The sequence below is a fragment of the Rattus norvegicus genome, chromosome 14 (assembly GCF_036323735.1).
Source record: "Rattus norvegicus strain BN/NHsdMcwi chromosome 14, GRCr8, whole genome shotgun sequence".
Lineage (NCBI taxonomy): Eukaryota > Metazoa > Chordata > Mammalia > Rodentia > Muridae > Rattus > Rattus norvegicus.
The window spans coordinates 19,122,039-19,143,792 of record NC_086032.1 but is presented as its reverse complement, the minus strand read 5'-3'; the positions used below and the strand labels follow the sequence as shown (position 1 = coordinate 19,143,792).

At 40.4% G+C, this 21,754-nt stretch overlaps 1 protein-coding gene across 6 annotated transcripts in view; it reads left to right on the top strand.

The window, feature by feature from the left end:
• Slc4a4 (solute carrier family 4 member 4) overlaps positions 1-18,399 on the top strand; it is a 451,986-nt gene extending 433,587 nt beyond the window's left edge. For 4 of the 6 annotated variants that reach the window (XM_039092509.2, XM_006250791.5, XM_039092511.2 and 1 more), the window contains 5 exons: positions 949-1,017; positions 3,531-3,704; positions 6,613-6,774; positions 13,552-13,631; positions 14,286-18,399. In XM_039092509.2, the coding sequence (XP_038948437.1) occupies positions 949-1,017; positions 3,531-3,704; positions 6,613-6,774; positions 13,552-13,631; positions 14,286-14,391 (591 nt within the window). In that variant the 3' untranslated portion in view covers positions 14,392-18,399. Of the gene's footprint in view, positions 1-948; positions 1,018-3,530; positions 3,705-6,612; positions 6,775-11,161; positions 11,259-13,551; positions 13,632-14,285 lie in introns of all 6 variants that reach the window. The other 2 variants (NM_053424.1, XM_039092508.2) reach the window with 2 other exon arrangements.
• The last annotated feature ends 3,355 nt before the right edge of the window (positions 18,400-21,754 follow it).

Here is a 21,754-nt window from a genome sequence, read left to right as displayed (position 1 = left end):
TGTACTAAGAACCATTAAAAGCATCAGACCATGAAAAAAACAAAATGGTCTCTTGCATGTGGATTTGCTGGCTGGTCTTAATTATTTTTCTGTTTTAGTAATCTATCTTTCTCCTTCAGTTGCTTGGACTTCCTTTCAAACCCAAGGTTGATACCTTTTGTCATCCAGACAGAAGACTTCTCAGAATCAGAATATTGATTCTCAAATGTGATTGGTTGCATTTCGCAGGTCTAGGGGAAAACAAAACATACGTGTTGGATTAGAACTTCTCATCATTAAAAGCACTTCGTGTTGGCGTAAAGGGTGTTTTACTAAATAATGCATAAAATATTAATTGAGTTCTAAAAGGCTTGCATTAATCCATATGTGGAACGAATTGTTTCCAGATGCTTCTGGCTGTTTCCAAACTGTGCTGTCATTAGTTTGTATTCTTAGAGTCCCAAGAAGACAAGGGATGGTTGTTTGATGTTTCCTTTCCCAAAAGAGGCATTTACACACCGAACTGATATAGGTCATTTGGCAAAAATTAGTAAAGGCAAAACCAACAGCCTGTTACAAAAGGATCTGGGTTCCAGAGCTGTTTGCTGCTTCTGCATGTACCTCCTATCCCACGCAGACGTCTGGGTTGCCTAGTCTACTGCTCTTAAGAGCAAAGGAAAGCCAAAACAGTCTCCCCACCAAAAAAAAAAATGTATTATTGAGGTCATGTGTGCCCATTCTTTAAAAAGAAGAAACAAAAAATTGAAATGTATTTGAATGTCCCCTTTGTCCTTAATTATTTCTACTTCAGCACTTAGAATCTTGTCAACAGACGATTAAATGCAGTCATTTGAGGTTGCTCTGTTAACGCTGTGCTTCAGTTCCAGATTTAGCCTTCGTTTAAATTATTCCTCTTCCTAATTATTTCCACTGTTGTTTGTAACCGGTTTCCACTGTTTTCCTTCCCAGTTTATCCCCATGCCTGTTCTGTATGGCGTGTTCTTGTATATGGGGGTGGCCTCACTGAACGGTGTGCAGGTAAGCTTTCCCAGCTGTCAGAGCAAGCCCCATGCATTTCTCAAAGTAGAACTCGACCAGTGATAGATCTCGGACGGAGGCACTAATCATTAACTAGGGACTCTTTCAAATACATTTATTTTCTACTTCCTCTACATTTTACCTGCTTTGCATTTCTGAGGTAATCCGACAAAGCTAGCTGGTGTCAACAAATGATATCCTGAGTGCCCATTACTGAAAAGGGATGCTGTGTTATTTGGGGAGGAAATGAGTTACTGTTTCCACCACCAACACCTTCTCCCCTCTCCCTTCTCCCTCCCCTCCCCTCCCCTCTCTCCCTCCTCCTCACCTCTTCCACCTCCTCTTTCCCCTTCCTGCTCTTCCTTTGTTCTCTTATTCTTTTCCCGTCTCTCTCTTACCTCACCTTATTTTCTCTTAAGCTAGATCCCCACTGTGTCCTCAGGGTGGTGTTTGTGCACTTGCCTGACCCCCTTACCCACAGCCCGCCATCCCGCACTGCACACACCTGAACTCACTGATCAAAAGTTTTGCAGCAATCAGCAATTAAAACAAACACGTAGTAGTTAACTGCGTCCATCAATAACTTTCAGGTGTTCACAACTTCAGTTAAAATGACCGTCCTCCTGCCCCTGTCCCCGCCCCGCCTCCCTAGCCCCTGCCCCAAGCCCCCCCACCCCCCTGCTCTACTTTTAAGAAATCTACTAAGCAAAACTGTGTGAGGGACTTTGCCTCTCAATGGAGGTTTAATTTAATTGGCACCAGGAAACTGGAAGTTCCGCCACTTTCTGGCACCCTGTTAATTGCAGCCTTATTAAGCTAGCTCTCAGTAATGTTTTAATGGGAAAAGACTGTGTGTTCCGTGAACATGCTAAGAATCCATTTGAACTCCTTCGAAACAGCCCTAACTTTCGTTTATTACATTTATATTAACTTGGTTTTAAAGTCAGATGGATCTGGGCAAATGCCAGACCCCCCCCCCCCAAAAGCCCAGCTAAGCTACTTTACTATTCCTGGTTTTGGTCCAATAGAAGGGTTCTTCCTCGCTGGAATACTTGTTAGGAAACGCAAAGCAGCTCTTCATGGGCTGCACTAGGTGACTGAGGGGCTTTTTGTTTTGATTTTTGTTTATTTTTTGTTTCATTTTGTTTGTTGGTGGTTGTGGTTTTTGCCAGACAACTATTCAGGAAGTACAACTTGGTAAAATATTTTATTTTTACCTGCTATTATAAATACTTCTTCCTCCTCCTAAGTGGGAAAAATACGAGTATTTTACGCCTAGGACCAACAGTTAATAGTTTTAGTTTGCCCTTAAGGATCCAGAGGTTTGTGTTGGGTGTTCCAGGGGCTTCATCAGTGGCTGGAACTGAACACCTGTCTATGAAGAGAAGAAAAGAACCAGTCATCCCATAATGCTTGGCGGAGAGCATCGTAGGGCCAGCTAGTGAGCTGTGTCGCTCCTCACGTGTTATCGTCCCAAACACCTTTTCAATTTTCTTCATTTTTCTCTTCGTTCTTTCTCTTTTAGACCCTTTTGATGCGATTGTTTAGCGAGGAAAAAAATGAAACCTAATCTTTACAGAGAAGAAAACGTTCTGAAGGGAGAAAGAAAAGCTTCAAATAGGCAGAGGATCCGGAGAAAGTTATGATGAAGTCACTTACTTTTCCTGAGTTCTTAGGATTAGTCAGCTCAACATCTGCCCGTGCGGTGTCTCCCTCTGAGGGCTCTGGGATGAGTTACTGAGCACCATCTAGCTCCCCCTCAGGGTGTCAGCTCAGTACTGCATCTCTGAGGTGCGCCTGGCACAAACATCCGCCATTATCCTTCCAATTCCTGGTCAATACATTGCTCTGTTAACCATTCTCGGCCTCTCCTGTCTTGTGGTCTGTGGCTTGAAACTCACAGTAATGTTCACAGAGCTTTTCTCTGGGAAGAAATGTTAATACACTGGTGGGTATGGATGTGTTAGTCAAATTATAACCTAAAGAAAGTGGGACTTGGGTAATCTCCATGATCCCGTTTTTAAGTTGGACGGTTCCTTTATCTCCGTAGACCATGTCTGATGTGCCCATAATGTGGTTTTTTTTCTCTCAGACAGGATAACTGAGGCAGGAGCAGAAGCAAGAGTTAGGAATTTCCCCTCACCATAGAGTACCAAAATAGGTGCAAAATCCTCCGTGTTGACAAGCAGAGAGTAGAAATAGAAGGCAGAGGACGAACAGCTAGAATTTAAGATTGCCTTGTGTCTTTAACCTTTGATGTCCACTTTATCTTATGTACCTGCTCAACATTTCTGAAAAAAAAATCAGCAAAAATTAGAAGACAGGTAGTGTGATCTGACTGTGCCTACATAAATCCCCTACTCTCTAACCCCGGCTTTGTCCTTTGAAGAGGACATTGCTTGCCTGAAATATACAATATAAATCACTTGTGTCTGGTTAAGCAGAGAGGAGATGGCTCGACTGGCTCTTCAGATAATAATACATTGGTTTTTTTTCTTCCCCATTCCTCCCAGTTCATGGACCGTCTTAAGCTGCTTCTCATGCCCCTGAAGCATCAACCTGACTTCATCTACCTGCGCCACGTCCCCCTGCGCCGAGTCCACCTGTTCACCTCCCTGCAGGTGTTGTGCCTGGCTCTGCTCTGGATCCTCAAGTCCACAGTGGCTGCGATTATTTTTCCAGTTATGGTAGGTTTTCCTAATTGAAACTATCCACGACTTTATGCCTATCATCTGGTCCTTATGACGTGTGTGGCTAGTCTTCTCCAGCTTTCAACTCGACATGTTGACCAGTCGTAACAAGATTCCCATGCTAACAGCTGCTTAGAATCACGTTCACTTGAGTTCAAATGCTGGCACAGGTTCCTGCTGGTCAGCAACATCCTTGAGCCACCGTGAACTCATCAGTAGGAGGGTAGCGTTGTTATTGTGCTGGGCATTGATAATGAATGCCAAGGGTATAACACAATGTCTGGCAGGCAGAAGGCACCAGAGCACGTGGTTTTTCAAGGTATTGTATAATAGAGGCATTCTAAGGAAGAATAAAGTACACTTCGGCCCAAAGAGTTGAAGCTTTTGTAAGCGTGTGAGAAAAGATGGCATTCACTAGAGGTCGAGGTTCTGAGCTGTGTGTGCTTCGCGTAATTTTCAGGATATGGCTGGACTCTGGTCTTCCTGTATACTAAGCAAGGTGAAGCGAATAACTCTTCCACACACCCCCCCAAATCAAAATGGAAAGAGAAAATGCAAGGTCTGTTTCTTGATTCATTACTGGATTTTATACCTTACTGTAATTCCCCTTCTTGCAAGGAACTGCCCACATATACTTGTTTTGTGTCAAAACTTTTCCTGGGGAGATTCAACACACAGGTGTTCTCACCCCAGATAGAAAACCTACAACAGACAAAAGAACAGATAAAACCAAAGTCCAATCTAGTGAACCAATGAGTTTTATTGGGGTTGCTTTCAGGAATATGGATGAGGTGTTACTTATAGAAACAGAAATTACTCAACGACAACTAGTTGCATTACCAAGGCCCACCCAGCATGGGAGCTGGAGCACACTGCACAGCCTGTGGACAGCTCAGCAGGCTGGAGAGTGTCTTTTCCAGGTGCTCAGCTGGTCTGAGACTCTTCCAGGCAGGTGGTCTGGGCTTGGAGTCCCTGAAATTTGGCTTGTCTGAGAGCCTTCTTAGCAGTTTAGCTCTTTGGTCTGTGAGGAACTCTCAGCTCCTATTACTTATTCTGGCTGGGAGTGGCCTAGTGAATCTGATCAGTTTTAGGAACTTCCTGGAGCTGTTTCAAGTTGTTTACCTCCCTGTTTAAGGATCTTCTTTGTAGCATGGAGTGTTTCAATCTTGGAGGAAACTGTTATATAACAACTCACCAGATAGTCCTCAATGTTGTCTCCATCCCTACAATTCTGAAAAACAAAACAAAACAAAACAAAAGAACCAACAACCATTTTTACACCATACACTTAGCATATTTTTTTTTTAAATCAACTGTGCTCGCTTCAGCAGCACATATAATAAAATCAACTGACTCGTAACAGGGATTATTATCTTATTCTGTTTTATATTTGCTGCTTACAATTGTATTTCTCCCCACTCAAGACATAGGAAAATGGTTTTAAAATTACTGACAGTTTCAAGCAAGATTATTTTTAATTGATGGTCCCTTACATACCTTTTCCCCTTTAAGCTGTATTTACAAGTTGAATGTGAGAAGTGATTCCCATTTATTTACCTAGCAGGGCTTTCTGCCTATATATTAATTTGTTAATAGCAGGAAAACGAAGCCTCCCAAAATAAATTTGAAATATATCTGATAAACTACATATTGCCTATACTAAATATAAGAAAACACTTCACTTTTATAAAGTGTATTTTCCCAGGGCTCAGCTCTCCCTTCAGCTCAGAAGTGGTTTTGGAATGTTAGTAGGGCAGATATTACTGATTTCTTCAGGAGACCAGAGCCTCAAGTATGGAGTGTAAGTGCGGATGGAGCCGACTGTCAGGTGGGAGGCCAACTCCACCACTCTGGGAGCTTGACTGTGTGTGACTTTTGTAGTTGAACATCTGGCATTAACGAGCCTCTATAGTGGAAGGGCAAGCGAGGCAGTCATACATTACAGAAAAAGTCATGTAATGGAATGTGGTATTTGTTCGCTGACTAAAGAAATTAACAGCACAGTTCATAGAACCAAAGAATGAGAAGTAATAAGTCACTCGAGGTCCGAAATGTCTGAACTGATGTCTCATTGGTTAAGAGTGCTTTTCTGCACTTACCACTGCCTATAATTTGACACCCTCTTCTGGTCTCCACCGGTACTTGCACACATTTATACATACACAGACATACATATAAATAACAATAAAATAGGAAAAAATTTCCAAGCAGATAGACTGCTTGTTTTGCGTTCCTTCTTTACTGGTACCACGACCTTGGAAAGCACAGTGTTTGTAAGCTTCAGTTTGCTCAGTGGTAAGATGGAAATATTATATTTCTTGAGTTCGTTATAACGAATAAGTGAACTGATATTGATATTGCCTAAGTGTTCAGCAAGGATCATTTAATTTAAAATAATGACCAATTTTCAGAAACCCGTACAATTTCTAAATGTTCAGTAATCAGGAATCATATGCAAGCTAATTTTTACCTTTAAGCTTTTGATTATTTTATTAAAAACTCAACGTGAGAGGAAATGATTTTAGAAAATAATTGCCTTTCATTCATATTCTGATTAAGTATGGTCATGAGGCTCTATGAATAAAACAAGGTGGGTTTTGAGTGAAACTTTCATCAAACTGACTTTCACCAAACTGGGAAGGTTGTTGGAGGGTCCACTCAGTGAGCACTTCCGTCTGGCTCTGAACCTGCGTGGACTTCTGCTGAGGTTGACGGCATCATCATCATCATCATCATCATCATCATCATCATCACCAGCACCACCATCATCACCATCACCACCACCACCACCACCACCATCACCATCACCATCACCATCATCACCAGTAGCAGCAGCAGCAGCAGCAGCAGCAGCGGCATCCCTGAGACATCCTCTGACATGCCTGTTTTCTGATTGCCTTTCCAGATCCTGGCCCTGGTAGCTGTCAGAAAAGGTATGGACTACCTCTTCTCCCAGCACGACCTCAGCTTCCTTGATGATGTCATTCCAGAGAAGGACAAGAAAAAGAAGGAGGATGAGAAGAAGAAGAAAAAGAAGAAAGGAAGTCTGGATAGCGACAACGACGATGTAAGGAACTCCCCACGTTTCCCACGTAAAGCCAGTTAAAGAGACAAACGTGGGAAATATCACTTTCATTCCTGTTCTGAGGGCTCCACACGCTCATCAGATCGACCACTCATCACACCAATTTACCCTTTGTGATTTTTAATCTCATGTTTTGTTGTGTTTTGTTAAACATTTTCCAAAGGTCTTCCATAACCAATAACATATCCGTAATGACAGAATGGCTGAAAACAAAGACACAGGACACCACATGCAAAGAACCCAATCTCATAGATGAGGGACATTTGTTCAGTAGTGCTCCAAAATGTGTTACTGTGCAGATTATAGGCTATTTGACAGAATAACTCAGTTTTTAAACAATTAGAGCATAGCGGGGACTGGTGTCGGTGATTTTTTTTTTTCTTCTGAGACTATCAGGTAACTTTCCCTGAGAAGACTGTAGCTCTGCCAGGCACTGGACCTATATCGATTTCTGCTGCTATTGATGAGATGAGATCAGCAGCATCCTTACGACATCATGTGGTTTACTTATGTCACTGGGTTCCTAAAATTAATTTGTTTTATTTGAACCAGGTCAAAGTTTTTAAATTTTATTTTTCTTGGGTATTTTATGTATTTACATTTCAAATGTTATCTCCCCCCCCCGCCCCCCACATACCATCTCCTCTCTCCCATTGCTTCTATGAGGATGCTCCCATTCCTACCCACCCACTCCAACCTCAACGCCATAGCATTAACCTAGATTGGGGAAACGAGTCTTTACAAGACCTAGGGCTTTTCCTCCTATTGATGCTAGACAAGGCCATCCTCTGCTACATATGTGGCTGGAGCCATGGGTCCCTCCATGTGTACTGATTGGTTGGTGGTTTAGTCCCTGGGAGCTCTAGTGGGGCTCTGGTTGTTCTTCCTATGGGGTTGCCAACCCCTTCAAGCTCCTTCACTCACTAACTTTGGCTAAGCGTGCCTTATCTTCAGCTGTCACAATGGCTCCTTAGAGTACATATTTTTTTGTTCATATTTTACAGATAAAATTTAGAATGATAAATGTTGACATTTTTTATTTTTTAAAAACTGAAAACATTAGCTTAAGGTGTCACTAACCAATGAAACTGTCTGTGCTTAGAGGTGCTTTAATGTAGATATTACAGCTGGGAGTGGAGGAGCCAGAGCTCTCCTGCGAGCAAATCTGTGTGTTTGCAGCTCATCAGGCTGTCTGCTTGTATTCCTCTTCTAGAACGTGGACAGAGTGCAGCAAAGGGAAGCAACAGACAGAACTGGATTTCAGATAAATTGATCCAATAAGAAAAGGCTAAATATACCGGACACATTTAGCTACGGAGAAGGGGGGGTCTGGGGCACCTTCTGCCACTGTCCTCGTCCATCTTCTGAGAAGCAGGTGGATAGATTTTCTGTTTCCAATGATGAGAGAAGAGTAGAGCGTGTGTTTACACTGCAGCAGAGATTAACGTGCTGTGTTAAAAAGAAGAATATACTCGGATGTTGTCTGGAAGTCAACGCCTGAAGTGAACATTTGGACCATCCGAGCCAAACCCCAAAGGTTGCCTGAGATATTGAAATGATTAAAGCAGTATTCAAATCTTAAATTTTAAAATAGACTCCTCGTGTCATACTCACGAACACCAGACTTAAGATCATTACACGTTGCTAACTTGGAGACTAATACCGTAAGATGTTCTCTGTTATTTAAAATAATATACAACCTTTGGGCACTGTTTTAAACTCACTCCTCTCCCCTGACAGAGGTCGGCTCTAATAAGCTCCTTAAACTAATTCCAGAGCTCTTTGCCTCATTTCTGATGGCTTATACTCATACAATGCTCCTGTCTTGGTAATATTTACAGCTTTCTGTAGGCTTTGTGTTTGTTTCTGGAAATGACTCGGGGGATGCCTTCTCTACCACATCTGGGTCAAGACGGCAGATACGTCATGTGCACTTGTTCACGCACAGTGAACACGCTTGGTCCTATAGACTATATCAGGGCAGAAGGTTCTGCATGTTGAGCACATTGTTTGAAGACTATGCATTGGAATATATCTCTTGATATTCAGGTGACATGGGGTCCGCAGTCACATGTGGCCATATTAGGACTCCAGGGCCACACTTTTTATGTTTATGGGCAGACTTGGTGAAACTTATGTCTTGTTACATTTGATCTGTTCACAGTCACTTCTGAGCCTGTCTGGTAATTAAGTCTGTAATTAAGAGGTGGCTGCCTAGGTATCTATAAGTGCTATTGTTTGGGGGAATGTTTGAAAGGAGACTTCTTCTGTGACATGGCCACGAAGGAAGGTAGATGTGGCATCCTAATTAATTTAATTTTTTGTCAGTTAGCTATATCATCTTTGTTCCCAAATGATGTTATAACTCATTACTACTGCATATTAACCATGAGGATTGAGTTCAAGGTCTCACAATGATAAAGTAACATTCTACTACTGAGACATATCCCAAGCCTCTTCCTCCTCCCTTCCACCCCCCTCCCTTCTTTCAATTAAAGATTATTTTCTTGAAATATTCAGTTTAGAGATACATAGGACCTATTCACTCCAAATATAGACTTAGAGTTAATATGGCGACTTTTAAATTAATTAGGTTTTAGTGTTCTTGTGTGGTGTATATTACATGTTGAACATCTTCCTCCCCATAGCCCTGTTCTCACTGGTCTTCCTCCATTAGTCTCTACTATCTCTACAGGTTTATTTCATGGTTTTATATATCTATATAAAAAATCTAAAAGTGATGTGAAAGAAAACATCATTTTGTCTTTCCGAGACTGACTTAATTCACTTACTATGATTATCTCCATTTGCATCTACCTTTTAAAACAACAATGGGCAAAAAAGTGTGTGTGTGTGTGTGTGTATCTGTGGTGTGTGTGTATGTAGTGTTTGTGTGTGTGTGTGTATATATATCTGTGTGGTATGTATCTGTGGTGTGTGTGTATGTAGTGTTTGTGTGTGTGTGTATATATCTGTGTGGTATGTATCTGTGGTGTGTGTGTCTGTGTGTATGTGTGTCGGTGTGTGTGTCTGTGTGTGTGTCTGTGTGTGTGTATCTGTGGTGTATGTGTATATATCTGTGTGGTATGTATCTGTGGTGTGTGTGTATATGTTTGTGTGTATGTGTGTGTGTGTGTGTATCTGTGGTGTGTGTGTGTATGTGTGTGTATGTCTGTGTGTGTGTCTGTGTGTGTATCTGTGGTGTGTGTGTATATATCTGTGTGGTATGTATCTGTGGGGTATGTGTGTGTGTATATGTTTGTGTGTATGTGTGTGTGTGTATCTGTGGTGTGTGTGTGTATGTGTGTGTATGTCTGTGTGTGTGTCTGTGTGTGTATCTGTGGTGTGTGTGTATATATCTGTGTGGTATGTATCTGTGGGGTATGTGTGTGTGTGTATATGTTTGTGTGTATGTGTGTGTGTGTATCTGTGGTGTGTGTGTGTGTGTGTATCTGTGGTGTGTGTGTGTGTGTGTGTGTGTGTGTGCTCGCGCATGTTTGTGACACATTTTTTGTCCATATTCTGCTATAGGTTAGTTCTATATTTTGCCTATTGCAAACAACACTGACACAGTCATTGAGACTTTAAAATGTAAAGTAGTAATCTTATGGAAACCTACGATATTTTGGGCTTCAGTGGTCTGTTTTAAGAAGTTCTACAACTGCCTAATTTTATCATTTTCCTGGTTATGATTCTCTACTTATCTGATCAGTCTTTTGGTTTTATTTTCTTGTTTGTTTTCCCCCCTTACGTTTAAAAAATATTGTTGACACAACAAATTGGAATGAATCCTTAATCAGAAAATAGTTTCTGGGAGTCCTAAAGTAAGGAAAGGAGACTTTAAGTTTGTAGAGAGATCCTTGCTAGTGGATGTTAAAAAGGTCTAAAGATTGTTTTGGACAGGAATGTGGGTCATGATTTTCCTGGAGACAGAATCAGAGAACACTGTAAAACAAAGCATGATTTTTAAGACCATATATAGTTTGGAAATTTTCCTGGATTTGATCTGTTTCCACAGGGAGTGTTATCCCTTCACACATACAACCACCACAGTTTGCCAACGGGGAATCTAGCTGTGGAGCGCCTCACGGTTGTGTGTGGCTTGTCGATTCAGAATCCAACTGCAGACTACTTCCCAGTCAGGCTGTAGGGATCCTCTTACGGTGGCTTGAGCCTCGAGGAACTCAGTCCCAGTAACTCAGAAGAGGAGAAAGTAAATGCGTAGAGGACTTGAGGAGTTCAGCAGCCCGAAATAATGCCTAATGCTTTAACCTTTACTAGGTGTACAAGATAGGAGGTCAGTTTGCGTAAACACCGGGAAGCAGGAAAGAGAACACATTCTAAAAACTGTTGTCCGTTTTTTTCACAGTCTGACTGCCCATACTCAGAAAAGGTCCCCAGTATTAAAATTCCAATGGACATCACGGAACAGCAACCTTTCCTAAGTGATAACAAACCCTTGGACAGTGAGTAGAACTAACCTCCTTGCATGCTTGCCTGACTGATCCACATTCTTCCCAGGATCCTCTAGGGCTGCCCTTGACTTAACTTTCCCTTACTTTGTCTCTTTTCTTTTCTGGGTGAAGATTTAAGTAATTTACTTCCTTAAAACAAAACAAAATAAAAAAGCTATCTTTTCTCTTCCTTAAGGTCTACCTCTCTTCCTTTTATTCATAACCTCTTACCCTTTTGTTCAATAATCTTTTTGCCAAGTCATCGCCAAAGTTCTTTGCTTTGATTATTTTGTTTTCAAGAACTAAACCTATAACCATGTTTTTTTAATTGTTTTTTCCCCACTTATATTTAGAACTGCAGCTTATATAGTATTACATCACTGTCTGTTATTGTTTGTCCTCCTTAGGTTTCAGTCAATCATCAAGTTTATTAAAAGAGAGAAATAATACCCGGGGTCTCTCTATGATCAATGGCTTGATTGTTAATATTTAGAATTTGGAATAGTTTCAATTAAGTTGGAAGTCAAAATATTATCAAAACTAGATTTAAGTGATATATGTTTTCCATCCCAACTTCTTCACTTCTCTTCTGTTATTTCATAATCACAGTTATAACTGTTCTGGTCTTTCCTGAGTAATAGGCTCATAGCTACATTTGGCAGTGCAACTGGATCTAAAGGGATACGGTTTTTTCACATGAGTACTCCAGGCCTGAAGTGCTTTGGAGACAATTGCTTTATGCTGCTGGGAAAGCTTCACATGGCCACTAATGTTACTACAAAGTGGACTGTCAATCACAGGGGAAAAGATAACAGTCACAAGCTATTACACTGTAGCCACCAGCCTATTACTTGAGAAAGACCAGAATGTACTATGAGAAACAACAGAGACATTTTTTATTTCTTGTATATAATATCACCCATTGTCAGTAAGAGGCTAAAGTTACCAAGAAAACTTGAATTGAAACCAATGATTAAATATGGGGACGATAGATAGCTATAGCTATATAGATAGATATCAATTTCTCAGTAACAAATTACCCTAAAATATAGCATAAACATGTATCTTTTTCTCATACTTTGAGATTAATTTTAGGAACTGTTGAGTTGGTGCCTCTGGTCCAGAGTCTCATAAGATTACATATCAGTTGGGACTAAAGCTCTGGAGACTTGGTTGGGCCTGAGGATCTGTTTCCAACCAATGGTATTGGGCAGGAAGTTTCAGTTCCTTGGCCTATAGAGATTTCTTTCCATAGAACTGTCATGGCACTGTGGCATGGTTCTCCCCAGAGAGAGCTAGGAATCCAAACAGAAGCTCTGGTGTTTTATAATGGACTGTAAGAGGTAACAGTCCATTATTGCCATAGTATATTAGCTGTGAAGACAGCTCTGTGGTCCTCTGAATCACACAGGACCATGAGCACCAGCAAATATGAATCCCTGGACATCATTTTGAGGCAGGATACCCACCCACTGGATTTAAAGGGCAAGCAACCTTGCCTTTGTTGTCCAACTTGTAAATCTTTTATTTCTATGTTTATTTTAGAATTGTTTACATATAATTTTATAATTATATAATTATAATTGTGGCCATCTTTATCAACAGAAATTAGTTAAGAATTTTGTTTACATTATCAGTTCCCCTATCATATTCATTTCACTTTTTATTTCTAGATAATGAGAAGCAAAAGAAGGCTCTAAAGGTTGTCAGTCCAGAACTTAAGACTTGTGGAAAAAAAAAACCTATGTACCAGCTGTTTGGCCTGTCAAACTCTCTTTACAAGTTAATTGACAGTTGACATAGAAGCTGATACATGACAGTTTTTGACTGAACCTTTTCTAATAATGTGGTAGTCTTTATAGGCCAAGGGAGAACCAAATTGATTAAACTGGAGTTGTAATACAAAGACCTTTAAAGTCTCCTTTCCTTTTGAATAGCGACAGCAGGACAAGACGCAGTGTTGAGTGTGGAGGGAAGCTCAAGGACATGCATGTGCTTTACAGGAGCTGTTCTAGCACCATGGCAGAAATTATGCTCTGGCTTTTAAAGGAGAAGGAGGAACTGATTTGGGCTCCATTTTGCAACTTGCATGCTTAGCTAGATACAATGTTACAATCTTCATCGACACATGCTTAGCTTGATACAGTGGTGCAATGTTCATTCACACTGTTGAAACCTGATTTTCCTACTCTTCTCAGTTCTGGAAGGTGCCTTGGTTTGCATGGAGATTTTCTCATTCACTCTAAGTTTCCATTTTCCCAAAAAGCGCTACATCGTTTCATTTGATTATTATTTTTCTTCCCAGGAGAAAGATCCTCAACATTCCTTGAACGCCACACATCATGCTGATAAAATTCCTTTCCTTGAGTCACTGGGTTTACCCAGGTAAAGGAGAGTCAGCATTTGTCTTATGCTGTGGGAAGATGCAGGAGCTGGGATGGGGGGTTGCGGGCAGTATGGGCAGAATCCCTTGTTCTCTTCTCTGGGACTTAAATAAATAACCCAGCACTCACCCCAGGCTTTGCTGATGGAAAGCATTTGAAAACAGCTGAGCTTTACTCTTACGAATAATGAAAAGTTTCAGTGCCATTAAGTTAATGAGTAGGATCTTGTGATTTTTATTGTCGTGCAGGGTAAGTGGAGTTTCCTGGTAGCTTTCTTCAGTATTTTTCTTTCTCTCTAACAAGGGTCTGAAAAATACAAGTCCTGTCTGAGCCCCAGAAAACCGGACTGTGCATGTCTGGGGGTACCGGTCTTAGCCCTTTCTTTTTAACAATATTATCCACATGGTAGTTTCATTTTGTTTATTTTGGGACTTTTTTAATATATGAAATCTCGGGCATTTTTTTTTGCTGGAATTTACTTTCATTTTCCTACTTGCATTCATTTAAAAAGTCCCTGTGGAAGGGTTAGGCATTAGATGGTACAGAGTGACACATTTTGAATGTGCCCAGTGCATAAGCTTTGCAGAGATGGTCATGAAAAGTGTATTTACTCCCTGTTTCATTCTTTTCTGTTTCTCTCTCTGTCTTGCTTTAGTCCTCCAAGATCTCCAGTGAAAGTCGTGCCTCAAATTAGAATAGAACTTGAGTCTGAAGACAACGATTATCTTTGGAGGAACAAGGGAACAGAAACCACGTTGTAACCTGTTAGTCATTCTCAAAACTGACAGTTCTGTTGTTAACTGTTCTAATTTTTTTTTTGTCTATGTATTTTAAAAACTTTTGTTTGGTCACTGACTGAATAATACAGTCACTCTCTCTGCTTCTCTCTTGCATAGGTAAAAATCAAGACAATAGTGTCCCTTTTCTTTAAAAAGAAAAAAAAAAGCATTTGAGGGTCACATTCTTGAGTTCATGCATTCAGATGTGTCCTCTGACATGTAAATCCCTCTGTCACAGGAGACAAACACAGAAACCGCTCTTGTCAAGCAGAGATCAAATGTGTTAAGAATTTTTGTACCACCTTTTATGAAACTATTGAAGGACTTATGACCCAAGCTTGGAGCTGTGCTTACTGGCTTGGCTCTGTCTGGTAGAGTAGCCCTTGACCTCCAAACAGAGTCCCTTCCTGCTTACAGAGTCCCCAAGACTGGAAAAGTGCTGCTACCAACCTGCCCTTGCTCGCCAACCCTGATTTTAGAGTTATCAAAAGCAAAAAACACTAAAGGTACTTTGCTCCCTGTAGAGAAACCTTTGTCATCTTGTAGCAAGTGCTGGAATGTCCCTTTTCCTATGCAACTTTTTTTAACCCTTTAATGAACTTATCTGTTGAGTACATCGAAGAATATTTTTCTTCCTAGATTTTGTTGTTTAAATTATGGGGCCTAACCTGCAACTTATTTTTTGTCAATTTTTTAAACTTTTTTTTAATTACTGTAAAGAAAATGAATTTTTTTCCTGCAGCAGGAAACATAGTTTTGAGTAGTTCTACCTCTTACCTGTAGCTGCCAGGCTTTCTGTAAAAAATGTATTGTATATAATGTGATTTTTACACACGTGTGTGCACATGAGTACGCACACACACACACACACACACACACACACACACACACACACACACACCACTCTAGGGTAAGCCAGAAGGCTAGAACAAATTAAAAGAAAAATGAAACACCATGTTTCTAAGAATCTGTTGGGTTGTCAGATTGTCCCTGCCCCCCCCCCTTTTTTTCCCAAAATAATTGTAGCTGTTTTGTGAAGGAATCTGGGGAGGAGAGAGAACTGTGTGCAGGAGGGATAACTTCTGCTGTGGGGATGGTCATGCTGGGAGCAGATACTGGTGTGTTACACGTCGAACATCCTACAAAGTATTGGTAGGGATTTCCTCATTTTAATAATTTGTGTGTTTGTGTAAAAACTCTGTGTGTGGTTGTTGTACACCTGTGCAAAGCCAGATGGAGTGACAGTAACCAGAGGGCAAAGCTGTCATGCTTCTTGTGTCCATTTTTATAAAGTCCAAAACCACTCATGAGAACTCTATTAGGGGCCAAGAAATACATTGTGTAAATTCAGGTGAGCATAGCTTATTACTCAGATGTCAGTCAGCACCACAGATACAACAGTCCGGATCTAAAATATGAAAGCCATAAGAATATTAACAGCCCTGTCACATACCTGTAACATGGTGTAGGAATGCACATAGATCTGCGAAGAAAGTTTAAAGTGCTCACTTACATGCACTCTTAGGATAGGGTTATTGGACCACTCAGAATACGTGTATGTGTGTGTATCTATGGGCTTCAATAGACCGAGTTGAAAATTAGACCTTTCTTAGGCAAATTGAGTGTGGCATTTGATTGCAATATTTTTAGTAAGTTCTATTATATACCAATTATATATTGAGATGATAATTTGGATGGGGAATCCACACTTTTGGATTTGTGTAGCAACAGTTGTGATATATATTCACTGGGAGAGATTGCTGGGAGAGTTAGAGGAACAGAAGGGAACCACTTGCTCTCACTGGTTCTGTGGTTGGTTCTTAAGGACTCCCACCTTCTTACGTGAACTAAAATATAGTCCTGCTCTCCTGAAAATTTGATAAGAGTTTTATTATCCTGTTAGATGTAACTTTTATGGCATTTGGTCATCTTGAAACTTTAGATTTTAGAGAAATTAGGCATGAATGACCCCAAGATTTTTGTTGTTGTTGTTGTTCAATGATAGCATCAAATCACGTGCTATTTGGTAACCCCTCGAATGATACATTTTTACATCGCATTTGTCTTGAGGGCTATCCTTAAAATGGGTGTTGTGCATTATCTGGTTTTCTCTTAAACCATGTAAGGAAATCTTACCTTTTCTACGATAGACACAGCAGTAAAATATTTAAAAGCATGCATCGTAAATGCAGTCCATATATATATTTTTTTTCTAATTATGAATCAAGTTTATGTAGGGACTCATGGTCCTCCTCTTACTTAGCCCCTGGAGTAACTCATTAGTTCTTGAGTAGATCTTAAAGTTATCTCACCCAACGAATGTTCCCCAGTCTGTGACTGGGGTGGATGGTTAGTATTCACGGAATGAACATAAAGCCATACCTTACATTTGCTACAGGAATAGTTAACAGCAAGTGCTCTCATTACCGCCATAGCACCCACACTAACAAGCGGAACCCCAAATCTCTATGGATGCACCGTCTTATCTGAATCAGGCTGAATTCGCATATTGGCCACTAACCAAACAGATTTCATAGTGGTTTGGTTTTTAGTAAACTGGACACAAATGAAGCAACGGATTCTTTATAATGTCTTTCTACCTTCCTTCCTCCCTGGATGTGAATCGGAGATGAGTGTTTCTCGAAGCAAAGACTCAGAGTTCTTGTCCAGGAGTACTGTGGTAGTGCAAACTGGCTGGGAGAAAGAAGATGTGCAGGCTGAGCCTGTTTGTCGAAACATCGAGGCCTCCAGTTGGCAGAAACCCTGGGAGATGCTGATCCTTACCTACTGTGTGCAGAAACTACTAATCGTTTTGTATGTCAGAGGCAGTGTTGTTTCAGCCTCTCCTGAAAAAGTCGAGGGGTGGGGCTAGGAAGTACTCGTTTGAGAAGACATTAACCAGACCATCCTTCTTCTCCCCCACCTAAGAGAAAGGGCTGTTTGTTGTCAGTAATCTGGCTTATGTGCATTTGGGGCACATATAACAATACACACAGAGTAAATCCTTTGTCAGTTACGTGTTGCTGTTTAATATAGCAAATGACTGTCTTCCGTGTTTTTGTTTCTTTTATTTTAACTGTGTTAAAGTACTTGAAATGTATTGACTGCTGAGAATCTTTAAAAACAAAACCATATGAGTTATATTACAGAGGTTGGCGTTGACCAGGAATGGGACAAAGTTTTCTTCAATTTTTTTTTTCATACCACTTCACAATTTTGGTGCAAGGACCTGAGATTTTCTCCCTTATGTTCTGTGATATTTGTCCATCTGCACTCACAGCATGAGCACGAAGCCCAGTTGGTACGAAGTGAGACTGGAGACAGAAGACAGCCTTGGGGAGTTTTCCGATGATGACTTAATGGAGCTTCCTGGTAGCCCGACTGAAAACCCTTCTGTAATATATGTGAATGGGGCAGGCTGTGTTTCGACCAGAGATTTGGATCTATCTTATTCCTGGCTCATTTCATTGTGCTCTGTGGATACACACAAGAATCCTGAATTCTGTTTCCTAGGCAAATACTGAAACTCAGGGCTAAAGTCACCCAGTGAATCCTTAGAACCTGAAGTAACTTTGTCCCAGGCCTACAATGTGCATCGACTGCAGAGTCGCCTCCTTGCAGCCAAGTTCACGGCTGGAACATATCCGTACACATTACGTTTCACAATCAGTACACACTTTCAGGTAGTCTTATTTTTATTCTCTTAAGTCTTTATTAACTTTGGAGAAATGAGGCATCTTTTTATTTTAAATGAAGTAGGATCAACATGGTGGAACAAAATGATAAAGAACAGAAAACATTTCAATATATTACTAATAATTTTTTTTCCAATATGAAACCTAAAATTCCTATAACATAGTATTTTACAGTTTTATGAAGCTTTCTATTGTGACTTTTATGGAATTAAGAGATGAAGAAGATGAGATATTTTAGCATTTATATTTTTCAAAATTAAATGTATACTTAAAATAAAGTAACTTTATGCATTTATGAGTGTCGAGTGCTTCTATTCAATTCTTTGGCTGATTGCTTTATTTTGTTCCTTTGGGTGCTGTGAACACGAGCAAAAATATGAATGAATGAGAGCTCCTGTGTGGCAGAAAGATACAATAAGTGCTCATATATATATATATATATATACACACATACATATATATGTATATATAATGACTTCTACTTCTATGACTTCTAATATTAAATGTACATATATAATATTATATATATACATATATAATAGTATGAGTAATATATCTTAGTGTTAATGAGATGTTCTTGTCCAAGGTTCAAAATAAATTCATATGGAATAAGGACAATTAGAGTAGTTTCATGGAAAAATACTGCCTTTTTTCAGTTACTGAAATAAAAGTATCATTTTCTTGAATCTAGGATGATATATATACTCAATTATTTCTCAAAGCAAATCAAGAGGCTCTGAAGTGTATGCATTCATTAAAAAATAATTATTCAAATGAACAAAGCCCAAGAATGATTTTGCACCCGAAACTGATTCCCAGAAGATATATTGCACACTCTCTCAGTCCAACATGAGCTTCCACCTAACATTTGAATGTCTCTAGGAAATGTCAGCCTGGCCCCCCCTATGTTGTAGTTTGAAAGTCCTGATAACAGCAGGTGGGAAAACATGGTAGGAAAGATGAGAGAGATAACTGTTGGGAGCAGAGAAAGGTTACTCTGGACTCCAAAAGGAGGGAGGGAGGCAATGACATTGCCCAGAACAGTCATCTAATCTACAAGTTTCAGGAGGTGCTTTGCCCATCTGGATCTGAGGTGTGGTGGCCCCATGGCAGACTTGATCACCCACCTATAAGAATCACCAAGCCCAGAGAGAGATCAAATCTGGGGAAGGTTTATTAGTTCTCTCTGAGAACTATTTATCCACTAGTGTACAACAACCAAGTCAAGAAATTAGGATAAAAGTATATTTTGTGTATGGTGACTAACTAAGTACCATCTAGAAGGAAGAATGACCTGTACACAAGGAGATTGTAGCGCTGCTGTATTTATGCCATAATGCACTACGTTTGTGTATAAAAGAATCTTTTTTATGTGAAGGGAAGTCTTTAAGGGTAGAACTGTAGAAAGTTACATAACTTTCGAAACAACGGTCCTTTGACACGGTGATTAGGAATACGGCACACAAGCCCCAAGCGGAGCAAAGAGTGTCTGAGCTGATGTCCCTGCAGAAATCCCTTTTGAATTAGATTCCTGCAGCCCTGACTCAGGAGCCAACAGAGTCATGTGTGTAACGGCCACCCGGCAGTCACAGATGAGAACTGTGCTGTCCCAGGTCACATTCCAGTCTAGGAGTTATGCACACACCTTATCCTACTGACCTTCTTTACCCTGTGAAAAGAAACGGACTTTTATATTTCCACATATTTTCTTTTTTCTCCTTCTTTTCTTTTACTGAATATTTTTTAAATTTACATTCAAAATGTTATCCCCTTTCTTGGTTTCCCATTTGGAAACCCTCTATCCCCTCCTCCTCCCACTGCTACTATGAGGGTGCTCTCCCACCCACTCACCCACTCCTGCCTCCCTACCCTGGCATTCCCCTACACTGGGGCATTGAATTGCACAGGACCAAAGGCCTCTCCTACCATTGATGACCAACAAGGCCCATCCTATGCTACATATGTGACTGGAGCCATGGGTACTCTTTGGTTGGTGGTTTCGTCCCTGTAAGCTCTGGGGAGGTCTGGTTGGTTGATATTGTTGTCTTTCCTATGGGTTACAAACCCCTTCAGCTCCTTCAGTCCTTTCTCCAACACCTCCATTGGGGACCCTGTCCAATGGTTGGCTGAGAGCATCCACCTCTGTATTTGTCATGCTCTGGTAGAGCCTCTCAGGAGATGCCCATCTCTGACTCTTGTCAGAATGCACTTTTTGGCATCCCCAATAGTGATTGGGTTTGGTGACAGCATGTGGGATGGTGTCAGTGTCTAGATGGCCTGTCCTTCAGCCTTTGCTCCACACTTTGTCTCCATATTTCCTCCTGTATTTTGTTCCCCCTTCTAAGAAGGTCTGAAGCATCCACACTTTGGTTGTCCTTCTTGAGCTTCATTATATCTTGGATATTCTGAGCTTTTGGACTAATAAACACTTATCAGTGAGTGTATACCATGTGTGTTCTTTTGTGAGTGAGGTACCTCTGGATGATATTTTCTAGTTTCATCCATTTATCTAAGAATTGTATGAAGTTATTGTTTTTCAATATGCAACCTAGCCTTCCCTAGAAGAACTAGAGACCTGGGAAGTAAATCCTGACCCTCAGAGTAGCCACACTATGTGTTAAGGTTAGGCAAAGCATGAGCTCCTGAGGTCTGAGTGGAGAGCTCACCTCAGGATGCAGCATCTCCTCTCTCTACTCTCTTCAAACTATCAGTCAGCTTCTTTCTTTACCCATTTCCCATAGGTATGCAGTCATCTACTTATAAAATACATAATTGGCATTATGTGTTCTCTGTAGATATATAATGTAGGTATGTAATTATACACAATATTTATGATTATCAGGACAATTTCTAAAGCATGCTGTCAGTTTGTATAACAAACATGTCAAACAAATGCTGTCTGGAGTGACACAAGAACATAAGGGAGAAACAAACAGAAAGCTATTGATCTAGCAAGCATTAATAACTTTATTATTAATTAAACATTATAAAGATAACCATAAAATATATTCAAGAGCTGAAGAATCATGTTTTTGAGTCCAGAGGCCAGGATGTTACAATAGCTCTTAAAGGCAGTGTATTGGTTCAACAATGATATAATCTGTTTAAATGATTTGAATTGATTGTCTTAAAGGTAAAAAATTAATTTCAATCAATGTTCCAATACTAATTTTCAAAACTTAGAGCCAACGTTAACCAAGATAATCTGTGTTCAGCCTGATCATTAACTTTTGGAATCTGAATGGAGTCATTGCTGCAAAACCAAATATGACACAAAAGTATTACTTTCAAGTAGCTTATAGCCAAACAGAAGATGTAGAGTAAATAGTACAATAAGAATGTGATGTCTGTTCCCCCTTCTAGTTAGAGAAAGGATTGAGGGAGCTGAAGGGACTTGCAACCCTATAAGAAAAACAATACCAACCAACCAGAGTTCCCAGGGACTAAACTACCATCCAAAGAGTACACATGGACAGACCCATGGCTCCAGCTGCATCTGTAGCAGAGGACGGCCTTGTTGGGCACCAGTGAGAGAAGAAGTTCTTGGTCCTGCCAAGACTTGATGACTCAGTGTAGGGGAACCTCAGGGCAGGGAGGCAGAAAGGGGTGGGTGTGGGGGAACACCCTCATAGAAGCAGGGGGAGAGGAGA